Here is a 16,294-nt window from a genome sequence, read left to right as displayed (position 1 = left end):
GGTGCCTTTCGGGTGTCTTGTCGGTGTGTGTTTGCTGTGGCCTTCTACGGTACCTGCTGCAACATGCCGACTGTTATAAAAATGCATACGCACCTTCATTAACAGAAATATTCTTTATACGAGGGGGTACCCAAAAGAAACCGGACTAATTTTTTGAATCGGCACAGCTTCTGTGGTACCACGTTTTACCGCTAGGAGCGCATAGAATGAACATTCCAGAGTCAGTAAGCCGAGTGCCGTCGTTGAAGGAGGTCAGACTAGTTTAGGCAGAGTTTAAGAGTGACGACTGTTTTGTGTGAGTGTCGTTTTTGCAATGGCTGATGTTTGTGAACAGCATGCGCCGCTGAAATTCTGATGTTTTCTCGGAAACAGTGGAACGGAAACTCTTGAAATATTCAGAAAGACGTTCAAGGGCGATGCTATGGGGACAACTCAAGTGTTCCTGAATCGAATCCTGAACAAAGCAACAGTCATGCCAATGGAAAACTTCAAATTCATCTCGCCTCAAGAAAGCTCGTCAGGTGAAACCAAATCTCGAAACAATGCTGATTTGTTTTTACGGAGTGAGAGGAGTCGTCCATTCAGAATTTGTTCCGCAGGGTCAGACAGTTAACCAGGCTTTCTGCTTGGATGTTTTGAAAAGATTGGGCAACAGTGTTCGGTGGAAGCGGCCTGATTTGTGGCAGACGGGTGACTGGTTTTTCCACCATGGCAATGCCCCTGCTCACACAGCCCTGTCTCTACGACAAATTCGGACTAAAAATGGCATGACCTCTGTTCCTCAACCCTCATACTCACCCGATCTTGCGACGTGCTACTTTCTTTGTTTCGTAAAATGAAAAGACAGGTGAATGGAAAGCGTTTCGCTGATGTTGCTGAGGTGAAGAAAAAAACGACGGAGGGACTGTCAAGCATCACAAAAGATGAATTTAAAAAATGTTTTGAAAAATGGAATGAAAGATTCGACAAACGTATTATTGTAAGTGGAGAGTACTTTGAAGGTCTGTGCTGAAAATGTGAACAAATAAGTTCAAACAAAAATAAGTCCGGTTTCTTTTGGGTACCCCCTCGTATTGGCTGCAGTAGCGCTTGAACTGCACAATGTACACGCTTCCCCCGGGTATCCATACATTTCTACACGACATTTTTCTTTAGTTAAGGGTGCTGTATTTCCCCATGTCCAGCAAGAAAAAACTACCTACGTAGCGTTTTTCGGATATCTGGTCCGTGCGTGCTTATTGATATAGCATACGGAAGCACCTTCAATAATAAAACACAGCTTAGGCTGCCTGGTTTCCTCAAGTTCTTCTCAATTCGCGCTCTCTAAAAAGATACATGGATTGGCGACTGAAACCCGACCTCCTACCCCCCGCTCACAAAAAATACCGCAATCCCTGCATATCTTGCACTGCTGCCATCAGAAGCGCGTCTTAATGTTCAGCCTGCAAGCGTACGCAAATGGCGTCACACCAGTACAAACCTAAGCGAAGGAATATCGCGCATTAAAATTTTTTATCCAGGAAGACGTGTCGCACGGTAAGCCGCCAATTCCCCAATTTCATTAGGAAAGGCTCACGACACTTTCGCAGCAAAATTCGAACCTCGAGACACACGCACACTACATGGTGCGCTACGGATGGTCTGAAAGAGACCGCTGCTTTTCTAGAGCAAGCATATTCGTGCACTCTTTTTCTCATCTGTTAGCGTACTGTGCAGTCTTTTCGCGTTCCTTTCCATTTTCTTTTCCCGCTCGTATCTGCTCCTTGCCTCATATTGCAGATATTTCGCTACCCAATAGATGGAACTTGGATAGGGAACTTCCTTATAGCACTCGCAAAACGTATTTCATTTCCTCTCGATCAACGAACCTAGTTCTCTTCATGAACACATGCGACACATTAGGGAGTAGATCGCCGCACCTCTTTCGGCTGTCCAAGGCCATCTCCGCGAGCCCTGTGTCACTACTCTGAACGTTTCTGGGATTACCTCGCACTTCTGGTTGCCATAACAGGTTCCCTTACCGTACGGCCGGTCGGACTCCGCAGGGAGGGAGGATGGGGAGTGTAGTGCCTCTCTTGTGCGGGGGGCCGGCATCTGAAAGAATGAGGGCGTTAGTACAGCAGGCGTCAGCACAGGGCGCGTACGCGTGGTTTGCGCGAGCTTGACAGATATATTTCATGTACTAACTTCTCCCTCTCTTCCCGAGGCATTGACCCCTCCTTTAGCGGCAGCTGCCCGCATTGTAGAGCACTGTCTTCGAATACCTATCACGTGGTGTGGGTCTGCACCTCCGGACTGGGTGGCGATCCTGCTCGGCTGCCGCGACTTACAGAACCAACAAGCATTAGTCGGGTGAGCACGGACAGCGGACACCTTCAGCTAGTGCTTTTAAGGACCGGTCTTTCACGGGCTGATCGCAGCACTTTTCCTGTTCCTTCCTAATACAGGTTTTCACCATCCCTTGTCTCCCGCGGACAAAGTCAGACTGCCTTTGACGCAGCCGCCGTTACGCCGACGCGTTTTTGGACAGCTCACGGAAGTTCTGGCCGAGGAGGGATGGGCTTTGTTTCTTCATGGGAACAATGTCCCAGGCCTCGTCTCAATGGTCCACACCAACCACAGCGCCTGAGCAGTGCAAGAAACCAGTTCGAGAGCCGCCAAGCTGTTATGCAATACAAATTCATTGCAAGCATAACATAGACTCCCAAAATTTGCAGCTGACAACAATAGCCGCGGCCACTAAAGCGAGCCTAAATGCAACATGAACGATTAAGGGGTGGTCTCTCATAGCATATCATACCACTACAATTTCCCAAAAATGCGCAAAGCATGGATCCCCCTCATTATTCTAAACAAATATTACTTGGTTCAAAATCTTGCTCAGCTTGACCTTACATGCAGGCTCTTTCTGAAGAAATATCGCCCAGAAGCTTGCCATCGACACCTCGGTTTGCCAAAAATCTCACACTGTGTCCTCAGAACACACTTCACTACACTTTCCAGAGCGGCATGATCTCTTGGTAGCTTCAGCTAACTTTCATTTACACTACGTGTCTGTTTCTCTTCTCAAGTCATAATTATCGAGAAGTAAAAATATCCCCTTTATTCTTAATGATGCCATCACAGGACAGAGCGGAGGTTTTCAGGTGACAAGGCGAAGTTTCCACGCTCGTTCCCACAAAATACACAACGTATTCAGGATGCTCACACATAAACGATAAGCCTAGGTTCCCTCTCTTTTGTTCAGGGATTTAGCGTGTCAGCCGCGGCCGTCTCGGTGGAGACCACAAATGTGACAAAAACATGTGTCGAGTTACACAAGTGCAAACAGTGTAGCAGCCACCGCGGCGGTCGAATTTCGGTGGAGCCCAAATGATGCTGATGCTAGTTTTTTTCTTTTTTTTTTGGCGCAAGGGCATTTATTTTTAGTTTGGTTTGCTTTATTGGGGCTTAATGTCCCGAAGCAACCCAGACTATCAGGGAAGCCGTAGTGAAGGTCTCCAGAAATTTCGACCACCTGGGGTTCTTTCACGTGCACTGACATCGCACAGCACACTGGCCTCTGGAATTTCGCCTCCATCAAAATTCAGCCGCCGCGGCCGGGATCGAATCCGCGTCTTTCGGGTCAGCAGCCAAGCGCCGTAGCCACTGAGCCACCGCGGCGGGGCATTTATTTTTAGTCGACCCAAGGTAAGATACGTGAACATGTTAAAATCAACATCGCGCGTATAGGGGCGAAGAGCAGTTAGTGTGTGCAAGATTGTAGTGAGTCAGGAGGGTGCATAAGTCAGGTGGTGTGCTGCGCCTGAAAAGCGTCGTAAGAGTTGTTACATGCAAAAAACCAAGCCAGGTAGCCTCAACCACTGTCCTTGCTTAATCAGGAACGGTGTGGCATCTGGCGCTATGGTTAAGCTCATCTTTCTCCTCAGCAATGACGAGGACCTGAGGCTACTTAGAATACAAGACCTCTTCTAACTATCCAATGACCACATGCAGTCATCACCTCAAAATAAAAAAGGGGTGCATTGGTATCTGAAATATGTATAGCTGCGGGAAGTGCTGTATTCTCTCTGTCTCCAGTCTCAGCCCCAGGATTAATATGTGGACGACTGAGATGTCGGCTCCACGTCCTGCGCATTGTAGGGCAGGTTTATCCTTCAATAGATGTGTGTGATGTATGTATGTCCTATCCTCAGTCTGCAGAGAGCAACTTCTCTGAATCTATTTTGTTTTTCTGAGGCATACTTCCAATCCTTGGTTTTATTATGTGCAGTTTGTTCTCTGTTTCTTCTTTCCAAACCTCCTGCCAGCAAACCCATCAGATTCCCCATTTCCGTCTATTCTGCAGTGACCTGGCACCTAACATACAGTAATTTGAAGGTTGAATGTGCGTGCACACATAAAGCATTTAAAGGTGGAATCGCTTAGAGTGATTTTATATGGTTTCCCAAAGGACAGGACCATAACCGCACTTCAGGAATCTGAGTAAATAGCAGAGGTTGGAATTTTCTTTTCCACGATGGATCTAACAGCCAACAGGGTACCATCAAAGTCTGCAGTAAATATGCCTATGCGTCTATTCATTGTTTCTGTTTCGGAAAAGTTCAGCTATGAAATGCACACGAATCTGAGGAAGTCTTGGACACATCAGTGTAAAACTCTGTGCACTGATACTTTGCTTGTAGAGACATGAAGTGCTGTTCTATGCCAAATGGCGACCCATGCTTGCCAACCTCCAAAAAACGTGTCGCAGTGAACTGGAAGCCCTTCCCAGGTGGCAATAATGTCTTTGGAAGAAGTCACCAGAAAACTGGAGAATGATATGTTCGTGTCTTGGACAAGTGTGGCGAATCTAACGGGTGAAGGTGGGCTTTGAGACAGTCTGTTCGTAAACAGCAACGAACTGATTGGGTTTCGCAAAATCGCATTGCGTGGTTGCTCAGCATGAGATAATACCTTCGTAGCGTATGTTGCGTTTGTAAACTTCCGCCGTCGTTCAAGTGACTATCGGTCCGCCTCAGCTACAAACATCTCCAAGAGTGGGCTCTAAAGAACCCAATTTGTTGTTTACAAGTCCTTCCCACGCAGCCTGCCACTTATTTCTGAGTTTGCTGTGCTTTAATTTCAAGCAATTCATACGCGGTATGTTCACGTATTGTATCTGACCTAATCGTGCTTGTGCAGCGCAGGCATCTGCTTTTTCATTGCCCACAATTCAGACATCGCTAGGGACCCAACAGATTTTATTGTTATGCTTTTTTTTTGCTATGACTACCTATATTATGCACAATGTGCAATCCATTATTCCACCTGTGGGGTTCAGCAACATTTCTACAGTGCAGTCCTTTGAGCATACTGAGGGAATACGTGTAGCTGTCGTTATTTTTTATGTTATCTTTCACTATTTGCTGTACAGCTACAAAGATAGCACACCACTTAGTAGAAAAAACTGATGCGCACTGTGGAAGTGGCATCATTTTTTTCTTTCACTTTTTCCTTGAATTACTGCACTTCCAACACCACTTTTTGTTTTTGAGCCATCAGTGTAAAATCAACTGTACGTGTCATATTTTTCTTGCAGTATGTGCTCATGTGCCGTTTGCTTTTTGTGTAAATGTGTCAGTGTGAAGTAGATGCAGCTCTTCATGGCTGTGATCAATAGAGATTAGTCCGGTCGCTTCTCGTGTCACGAACAAACATGATAACACCCCTTTCCTGCGGCCTTGCGCGGACGAACGGACACTACAGTGATACGTGACAGTACGGAAGGGGGGCTGTACCATGGTGGCAAATATTCATGCTTTGTGCAATGTTCGCTAGGGCATCTATAATTGCTAACTGTTCGCATTGATCTTCAATGCGGAATATTTAAGGCCTGATAAAGTGTGGTTTGTTGTTGAACAATTTACAGATGCACACTTGGTGACAATATAATGACACAGGTGTTTCGGAAGGGAACGGAGTTTTATGACGCATGTGCAATGAGACTGTTCTATCCTCTAGAGTGGGCTCATTAGCTTCGACGCGAAGGCTGGCGAGCGACGTTGTTCTGTGTGCTCCAGATAAATTGGCGCAATCCAACACTACGAACATCTAATAGTTGCAGGTAGTATTTTATGGCAGAACCATATACTATGCATCCATATTGTATTTAAACTTCTACATCCCGCACTGGGTCCCCTATGCTGGTGTCGCAGAGGTCTCTCTACAGTTCTGGCATTTATTTTCCATCCGTACTGATTTCTCCTTTGCGGGCATTCTCTGGACAGAGGCCGCATCGTCGCACTTAACTGGTTACTTCACTCTGCCAGAGAAGCGCCTGTTGCCATTAAGGCAAGCATTCCTAACTCTTACTCGTATATGCCGAAATAGAGCTCTCTTCAGAGTTCTCCAGTGATCCATATCTGGTAGGCTCAGCACGACATCAGCAGCCTCCGGCGCAAAAAAAGCACTAACATGTAGCTCCAAGTGTGTGTGCCTAATTCTGGTCTCACAGATGCATTCAGTATGGTCCTTAAATTTTACAGTGTTTTCGCCTCTTTTCAACACTTGTAGCTGAGTGTGTGTACATCAAAATTTCTTTCGCGAACTGTCCGGTCAACTTTTGCCGATCTACGCTCGTGCTATGCCTGTTGCGCTTCTTCTCGTGATTGTAATTTGTACTCTACTTCAGCAAAACACTCTCCGGGGCATGTTGGTTCCTAGCTGGCAAGAATAAAAGCGCAACAAGACGACACACAGAAAGAAGGAGGAAAAAAGACGTCGTTTTTCCTGCTTCTTTGTGTCGTCTTGTTGCGCTTTTATTCTTGCCAGTACTCTACTTCCTTTGCGCCGCCGCGACGGCTCAGTGGCTATGGTGCTCGGCTGCTGACCCGAAAGACGCGGGTTCGATCCCGGCCGTGGCGGTTGAATGTCTTTGGAGGAGAAATTCTAGAGGCCCGTGTACTGTACAATGTCAGTGCACGTTAAAGAACCCCAGGTGGTCGAAATTTCCGGATCCCTCCACTACGGCGTCTCTCGCAGCCTTAGTCGCTTTGGGACGTTAAACCCCATAAACCAACCATCTACTTTCCCGCTCGTTCCTTTTTCTGAGGTTCCGCCTCTCCAATACTGGACCGTGCCTCGTAGCGTCTCAACTTCAAGCTGCATTTTTTCCAGTTACTGCTCCTCTGTGACTGCCGCCAGCTTCCTTTACTGCTAAGGTTTCAGGAGTTCGCACACAAAACTGATACTTTCTTCGCCAGCAGTTTCCAAGAGAGATTTACGAATATCAGACTTCTCCATCTTATCCTGTACTACCACACAAGTCTGCCTCGGCTCTGCTGTCAAACTGTTCTCGTGAAGTTACCACACACGCCTCACCGAACAACTACTGGTTCAGCACTTCAAATTTAATAACTCAAAATTTGAAGCGCAGCGAATCTCAAGAAAAACTTAAAAGCACTCACCCAAATGAGCAGCGCCATGTCGCAGTCGATCCAACCCCTGGAAACCAGTTGGTTGATGTGGGTCCTGATTTCTCCTTGCTTGCCTTGTCAGCGAACTTCACGTCCCCTGCAAATATGTACAATCACACTTTCTACTGAACTAAAATCGGTGGCTCTATCTGTGATGCTTTTTTTTTAAAGAAAGCACCGTTACCAGATGAAACTTCACCTAACACCTTTCGAACAAGCTCTGCATGTCGCCCTTGCAAGCTCTGGCTGATTTTAATGGAACCAGAAGCTTTGGCATTTCCCGAACACGGACTGGCTTGCCGACGAATAGACGGCGTTGTTTTCTTTCTTTCTTCCGTATGTCGAGCGATCGAATTCGGTTTTTCTTGATCGGGACGGAGGGAGCAAGTTTTTCATTATGGTTCTTTGATTTCGTTTTTACTTTCCTGATATTCGTCAAGACCTGCACTATGTGCCTTTGGGTTCCTCTTGTTTTATTTTTGTTTTTGTTTCTTACTGTCCTGCTTTTCCCTTTAAATTTTTTTTTCCCTTTCGTGCATTTAGACCTTTTTCAATACTCTTGAATTGATGTTAAGCCTGGCAAAGCGTTGCTGGTACTGGTACCCTCTCTCTTTCCTTTATGTTTTTTTTATACAATTCTGAGAGGACCACTAAAAAGGTAAACGAGTAGAAGGCGACAGTTACCGTGCCTCGACTTCTTTACAGCCACCCGTGCCCCGAAAATTGTTAGCATCATTTCAAGCAAGAGGCCCAAGAAACACTTATTAAACCAAGAAGAAGCAATGCATCTTGCATGCATGCAAAAGGTGTCAGCCATAAGTGAACTAGATGCGCTAGCACTTCGCGTTTCACTTTCTTTTTTTTTTTTTTTGGGGGGGGGGGGGGGGGGGGGTTCGAGGCTACGTTTTCAAGGCCCAAGCAGGCTTCCGACAAAGGTCCGTGAAATCAGACTTCCGCTCCGCCTTAAGGGTATTGCGCGATAGCCCGTGTGAGCTGAATTGGTCATTGTCTACTTTACATTCATAAATCGCAGGGAGTCCACATACCACTCCTGGTGCTGCCACTGGTGTGGCTTGTGCTTCCCGAGCAACCTCTGGCGATCAGTTAACCGCCACCTGCCACGGAGGGCAGTTCGCTTACACTCCGATAGGCACGTTGGGTTGACCTAAGTGGTCCACCTGCCAACTTAGAGCCGACCTAGGAAGAGTTTTCGGACAAACATCGGCGAAAACTAAGATTGCACATTATAGGGGCCAGCGTGCAATGAAGCGTCGTTCCGAAGACGTTGATGAGTTTTGATCCATTCTGACTAATGCCGAGGGGTTGGACTTCTCATTTTATTGCGAAAGCAATACTACTTGCACTTTCACGCCTTTGCCGTGCCGCGGCGGTGACCACCATTGACCTTCATTTGACCTTGATTGCATTACATTGGATTGGATTGTATAACCGATGTACCACCACCAGCTACACTACCAGCTGTACCATGGCGTAGGTACGGATATTGCTTTCGCAATTGCTGGGCTTAACCAAGCTAAGCCACAGCGAATTTTTTTATTCTAATTTCCTTCACGGTGACGTGCGAGTGAGGCCCTTTCGTGTTCAAGACTTCCGAGCGCCCTGGCCACAATGCTTTCTGCGTGACTGCGACGCTTTTTTTTTTCTGGCTCTATGATGACCGAATAAAGGCTTCGTCTCGACTGGCTTTCAACTGTCTGCATATCGCTTAACATAGCGGTGAGTGGTGAACGCTTTAAATGTTCCGGACGAAGGCACGGAGCTACTTTCAGGCCGAAGTTGACAGAGGCGTGCGCGTTTTGTACGTTCAAAGCAGGGTCGAGGGCGCTAGAACTCGTTGACGCGTTCGTTTGTTTCTTCAATTTTCGCGGGCTTTCTTTGAATGCCGGGAAAATGGACCACGCAGAAGGTGCCGTCTTTGCCAACAAAAAAACACACAAAAAACTGGGTTTGTTTTTTGGCCGCGTAGCGGAGCACTTTTGTTGCTTCTCGATCTCTTATTTTGAGAAAACAGCGGTTACGCCCAAAATGACAGTTAAGATTTGGCATAAATAATACGATCTGACTGAGTGTTTATGCGCAATATAACGCGATACTCTGAGCTGGGCCACACGATGGCAAACAGTATGTCTTTGGTTTGACGCGTCTGCGGCGCAACACTTGTGCTGTTTCAACGCGATAGCGTTAGGACTCCCGTTGTGCAGACAGTCCGGCGCTGTCGGCGTTGCAAGCGATGCATAGCGTGGCCCAGGCGGCCACCCCCGGAGAAGCAACCTAGGTCACGTGACCTTCTGGCGTCATCACAACCTGCTCACCGGATTGTGAGCAAACCGACCACCCTGGAAGGTGGTGTTAAACTAAGGATCTATCGCGAGAGGTTGCACGAGAGGAGCAACCGGTGGTAGCACCTGCCATCGCAGGGCAGTGGCGCATTGCCTAACCACTGCACCAGGAGAGATATGAAGACTCCGATGGACATATGAATGTAAAGTTGGGAATGACCAATTTTGATTACATGGGCATGAACTCATTAACGTTATTCTGCCCTACCCTTGTATAGCCTCCTATATTCTCCATGCCCGGTCATCCACTCCAAATCCTCTGTTCCACTTTTCCTGTCTACCATTCTAAGATGCGAGGTATGTACGTGCAGGCTAGGAGGGAGCGCCTCGCCGCGCACCTATGGTCGCGTACTGCACGGTTCGTGAACATGCGTGGGTTAAATGCATTATTGCAGGCGAACAAGTACTACCAAGAGCAGTGTACTTGTGGATGGGAAGCAACAGGAAGGCGAGGAACGAAGCTTGGGTCAAATGTCTATTGGACTATATCAAACCAATGCGCTTAGAAGGAGAGGTTCTTTACTTGTGTATATGCAGGCTCATGTAGAAGACCTAGATGCCCAAACTGTACCGGATAGATGATGTTGGCCATGTGTGAGCAGCATGAGCTTATTATAGTAAATATGGAAGTGCGATGTGGCAGCACAATCACTTGGGAATCACGCGCTTCCAACTCCAGGATTGACTACTGCACAATGACGGGAGATTTATGTAAAAGGCTGAATGTAACAATAATAGACGAGGAAGGAATAAATTGTTTCGCAGACTATAATACGAGATTAATCGTAGGGGAGGTTTTTTGACGTAGCCATAGACAAGTTACGCTGCAAAAAAGCGCCGAAAAGGGCCGCTTCGCACACAGCAACAGGCTTGGGCAAAATGCAAATCAGACTAATTCCATTGCATGGTAAAGAAACAAAAAACGCTTTGTCATCATCACCACTATTATCATCCTGATTACGCCTACTACAGAGCAAACACCTCTCCAATTCTAGTGTCCTGAGCTGCGGCTATCTTTCATTGCAGCTTTAACTGACGTATTGAGAACTAAAGAAATACCAGCAAGCTGTCGAGACAATAGGATGAGCCTGATATACAAGAGCAATGGTGAATATCACAGCGAGTATTACAGATCTCTAACAGTGACGTCGGTATTGTATGGAATAGCGATGCAAGCCTTCTAGGATACACAGAAGATGCCGAGGGTTTGGGAGGACTGCAGAAGGGACTCGCGTTCGCAGCCACCGAACGCATCGAAATTGCTTCAACTGTAGAACGACCACTGCGGATTGCATTTCAGACAACTTAAATTACGCTCTGTTGTGGCAGATTTTGAAGTAAGAGAGTAGGTATGTTTATTAACAACGAGAACAACCTAGCTTTCAGTTGACAGGAAATGGAAGGTGCAGAAAGAGTTGCAGTTAAAAAGGGACTTAAGCAAGGATGTCTTTTATCGCCACATTTATTTATGCTCCACACCAGGGAGATCGAACGGAAGATGGAAATAAGCGGATTAGTGTTTACTGAGTCACGGCGGCGAAGAGGCGACTGGAGCCAAGTGGCATGCCGGGGATGATATATGCTGAGGACATCGTTCCTCTAGAAGACGGCGCGAGAGGCCTTCAGGAATTGACAGACATTTGTGGAAAGAGGAGGAGGCTCTAGGGCAGATTTAGTGCTGAACAATCGGAGGTCATGCTTTATAATGACAAACCTGGTAAGATCACGTTACCAAACTTAGAGTGGCCTATAGTTAAGGCGTACAAGTACCTTGGTATATGGATAAATTATGGCAGAGACTACATGCGAGACCAAGAAAGAAAGCAGAAAGAAACGCAGCTTCCACGAGGAACCGCGCGCTATGTAAGTATATCAAATAAAGTTATTCGGGGAAAGGCGCAATGGTGCCGGGCTGCAGGTTTGAAAACGCTGTGGTGTGCTTGGGATCTGCCACAAATTCGGCACTTGAAATAAAGCCGAGAAGAATAGGTAGGCCTGTCTAGAGGGCACACGGAAACGCTACTCATGAAACAGTTCAAGCTGATATGGGGCGGTCAACATTCGAAGCTCGTGAGGCAAAAAGTAAGGCGCAGTGTAAAGCACAGTTGAGGCCCAAGAATGAAAAGAGATGGGTGACAAAAATTTTCAGGTGCTTATACCGATGCAGAATCGATACTACATGGAGACGAAGAACTAGTTAGTTGGCTAATGAATACAAATGACAAAGGGAAGAAACCGATATAAGACAACCTTGATACAGAAAGTATGATACTCACTGGCAAAAGAAAACGCTGGATAAAATAACGTTGGAGCTTTATAGGACGACTAAATCTAAGATAAAAGCCAAAACTTTTTTTGATAATTCAATAGGGATTAGTTTGATCTTCGAGGCCAGGGCTGAGTGCTTGAGGACGAAGGGCTACCGGCAAACTTCGACACTATCGATGACGTTTGCTGCTGCTTTATGCAAGACAAGGAAACGATAGAACATATTCTTGTCTAGTGTAAGACCTTCCAAACCTCAGTGCACGATGCCGCCGCAGGAATCCCAGCGAAGCACTTGGTATAGGAATAATATATGCTCAATGTTCAAAGCGTAGAAACAAGTAAGCAACGACTAGAGGAGTAGTGGAGAAGTTCAAGAGAGTAGTTTAAAAATTGGAAGCAAATAGGCTGTTAACCCTAAGTTCAGATAAAAAATGGACACATGGCTCATACGTCGGATGAAAAAACAGAACTCACTGCGTTCGCGCACGTTATGTCCGGTAATATCAAGCTAACAAAACGTAATGTGCAACGAACAACGCTCACCTACTGCGCCTTCCTGAAACCTGGCAGCGTCTATGAACGGTAGGTCGAAACCTGAAAGGAGTGCATAGGATGTCACAGGTGTTTGTGAGGCATTGCTGAGCCGCGAATTGTGCAGACGGGTCAGCGTGAATACACACCTAGTATTTTTTCTCACGCCGGCCCCAGCTATGCGATGGGTACAGTGCCTATTAGCTGAATTCAAGCAGACTACGCGCAATTTTTTTTAATGCAGTCGGTAACTTCTCCTGCACAACTCTTTATAAAGCTGGCCATTTCAATTCTGGGGTTACATGCATTAACGAGTACAACACGGACTGCATAAGCGACTAAAACTGGACCTCCTACCCCCCGCTCGTAACATCACACCAGTACAGAACTAAGCGAAGGCATATCGCGCATTATAATAATTTAGCCTGGAAGACGTGTCACGCGGTAAGCCGGCACTTCACCAAGATCACCGATTTCATTAGGAAAGGCTCACGACAATTTGGAAGGAAAATTCGGATATCGACACCGCTGCTTTTCCAGAGGAAGCATATTCGTGGACTCTTTTTCCTTTCTGCTGGCGTACTGTGTAGTCTTTTCGTGTTCATTCCATTTTCTTTTCCTGCTAGTATTTGCTTCTTGCCTCATCTTGCAGATATTTCGCTACCCATTAGGTGAAACTTGAATAGGGAACTTTATTATAGCGCTCGTAGACTATTTGCTCTCGACCTTCGAACCCGGAGGTGTTCGTTCTGCTGGAACAGCGAACACAGTTCGTTTCATGAACCCATTGGACACATTAGGAAATAGATAGCCGCACCTCTTTAGGCTTTTGTCCAAGGCCATCTCCGCGAGCCCTGTATCGCTACTCTGTACGTTTCTCGTGTTACCTCGCACTTCTGGTTGAAATAAAAGGTTCCCTTACCGTACGGCCAGTCGGGCTGCTCAGGGAGGGAGGATGGAGGGTGTCGTGCCTCTCTTGTGCGGGGGCCCGTGATCTGAAAGAATAAGGTCGTTAGTACAGCAGGCGTCGTCACAGGGCGCGTACGCGTGGTTTGACGCGAGCTTGACAGAGATATTCCATGTACTAACTTCTCCCTCTCTTCCCGAGGCATTGACCCCTCCTTTAGCGGCAGCTGCCCTCATTGTAGAGCACTGTCTTCGAATACCTATCACGCGGTGTGGGTCTGTACCTTCAGACCGGGAGGACTGGGAGGCGATCCTGCTCGGCTGCCACGACTTACAGACACAACAAGCCTTAGTCGGGCGAGCCCGGTCGGCGGCCACCTTCATCTAGTGCCTTTAATGACCGGGTCCCCTACGGGCTGATCCAAACATACCTTCTGTTCCTTCCTAATAAATGTTTTCACCATCCCTTGTCTCCCGCGGACAAAGTAACACTCTGCCCTTTACGCAGCCTCCGTTACGCCGGCGTGTTTTTGGACAGCTCACGGGAGTTCTCGCGTGACAGTGCCTCTCCGGTTGGCCGCCGCCGTTCTTAGTAGCTCTTCAGCGGCCAGGAGAATGTCGACCGGCCAGTGGTCGCTATCACTGGCCGATGAGAGGTGGGCTTCGTTTCGTCGGGGGATACCTTGCTCTTCTCTGCGAGCACGAAACAATTTCCCAGGCCTTTTCACAATGGTCGACACCAACCACACCACACAGCGCCTGAGCAGTGCAAGAAACTAGTCATAGAGCCACCAAGCTATTATACAATACAAATTCGTTGCAAGCATAACACTGACTCCAAAATTTTGCAGCTGACAACAGTAGCCGCGGCCACTAAAGCGAGCCTACATGCAACGGGTACGATTAAGGGGTGGTCTCTCATAGCTTATCATTCAACTAAAATTTCCCAAAAATGTGCAAAGCATGGATCCCCCTGCATACCCTAAAGAAATATTACTCGGTTCAAAATCTTGTTCAGGCTGACCATACAGGCTCGTTCTGAAGAAATATCGCCCAGAAGCTTGCCATCGACACCTCGGATGGCCAAAAAGCTCACACTGTGTCCTCGGAAGACATTTCACTACAATTCTGAGAGTGGCATAATATCTTGGCAGCTTCACGTAACTCTCATTTACACTACGTGTCTGTTTCTGTTCTCAAACCATAATTATCGACAAGTATAAATATCCCCTTTGGTATTATTCATCCCGTCGCCAGGACAGAGCCCAAGTTTTCAGATAACGTAGTTTCCTCGCCAAGTTCCCACAAAATACACAACGTATCCAGGATGGTGACAGCCAAACGGTAAGCCTAGGTTCCCTCTCTTGTGTTCAGGGATTTAGCGTTTCAGCCGCGGCCGTCTCGGTAGAGACCACAAATGTGTCTAAAACGTGTGTCGAGTCTCAGAAGTGAGACCAATGTAGCCGCCACCGCGGTGGTCGCATTTCGATGGAGCAGAAATGATGATGATGCTGAGTTTTTTTTTTTTGGCCGCCCAAAGGTAAAACACGTGTACATGTTAAAATCAACGTCGGGTGTATAGGGGCCAAGAGTAGTTCGTTTGTGCAAGATTGTAGTGAGTCAAGAGGGCGTATAAATCAGGTGGTGTGTAGCACCTAAAAATCGTGGTAAGATTTGTTACATGTTACAGCGCTATAGCAAACCTGCCTCTGGCCATCTCATGGGATCAATGCTTGCTGCTCCTAGCTTCAGCTCTGCTGTGAAACTGTTGTCGTGAGGTTAACCCACACGCCTAATTGAAACTGGTTCCCACCAGTTCAAATTTAATACCTCAAAATTTGAAGTGCGGCGAATCTCAAGCAAATTTGGACCACTCACCAAAAGAAGCGGCACCATGTCGCATGGTCGATCCAATCCCTGGCAACCAGTTGTTAGATGCGGGTCCTTCTGATTTCTGCTTGCTTGTCTTGCTAGCGAATTTCACGTACTCCTGTAAATATGTAAAATAATCTTCTTGTACTCTCCTTCCGTCGATCCCGCCCCTGCTTGTCACATTATAGCAGCAGCAGCCTTTCGAGACGGGACCCCTGGACTTCGACCTGGTCGAGACGACCCAGGCAAAGCAAAGCTAGGCCCACAACTAACAGATGACGACGACACTGGGGATGGTCCGAACTGCATAAATTTTTTACCACGCGTGAAGGGCGTAACCTTCTGATGACCCTTCTTGTTAAAAACAGCCGCAAGTTCAGTGGCGCCAGTTGAGAAAGGATAACACTCTCCAGTGAACTAAAATCGGTGGCTCTATCCGTGATGTTTTTTAACACTGTTATCAGGTGAAACTTCACCTAACACCTTCCAAACAATCTATGGATGTCGCCCTTGCAAGCGCCGGCTGATTTTGATGGGACCAGAAGGCCTGGCATTCCCGAACACGGACTGGCTTGTCGATGAATAGATGGCGTTCTTTTTTCTTTTTCTCCCTTACTACATGCGACGGAATTCGGTTGGTGTTGATCGAGACGGAGGCAGCAAGGTTTTGATTGAGATTGTTTTCATTTTGTTTTTACCTCCCTGATTTTCGTCAGGGCCTGCACTCTGTGCTTTGACTGTCTGCCTGGGATTGTGACTGACTGCGTTGTGCCTTTGGGTTCCTCTTGTTCTATAAGCATTAAATGCTATTATCTCCCGTTGTCGGCAGTGTGGTGACGTCACGCCGAGAGCCAACATCCGGGCACCGAATTCCACACATCCGAGAGCTGAAACAAGTGC

General features: G+C 47.1%; 1 protein-coding gene across 1 annotated transcript in view; it reads right to left on the bottom strand.

Moving 5' to 3' along the window:
* The window catches only part of LOC149365977 (uncharacterized), a 37,590-nt gene extending 22,172 nt beyond the window's left edge, over positions 1 to 15,418 (bottom strand). The window contains exons 1-5 of the mRNA XM_089569513.1: positions 15,401 to 15,418; positions 13,539 to 13,611; positions 12,629 to 12,679; positions 7,449 to 7,554; positions 2,022 to 2,094 (exon numbers count right to left, since the gene is read on the bottom strand). Of these exons, the coding sequence (XP_089425639.1) occupies positions 2,022 to 2,094; positions 7,449 to 7,554; positions 12,629 to 12,679; positions 13,539 to 13,611; positions 15,401 to 15,418 (321 nt within the window). The remainder of the gene's footprint in view (positions 1 to 2,021; positions 2,095 to 7,448; positions 7,555 to 12,628; positions 12,680 to 13,538; positions 13,612 to 15,400) is intronic.
* Between the last annotated feature and the right edge of the window lie 876 nt (positions 15,419 to 16,294).

Source organism: Amblyomma mixtum, chromosome 1 (genome assembly GCF_055824585.1).
Source record: "Amblyomma mixtum isolate Tamu chromosome 1, ASM5582458v1, whole genome shotgun sequence".
NCBI lineage: Eukaryota > Metazoa > Arthropoda > Arachnida > Ixodida > Ixodidae > Amblyomma > Amblyomma mixtum.
The sequence above is the reverse complement of the archived record's forward strand: the minus strand, read 5'-3'. Positions and strand labels throughout refer to the sequence as shown.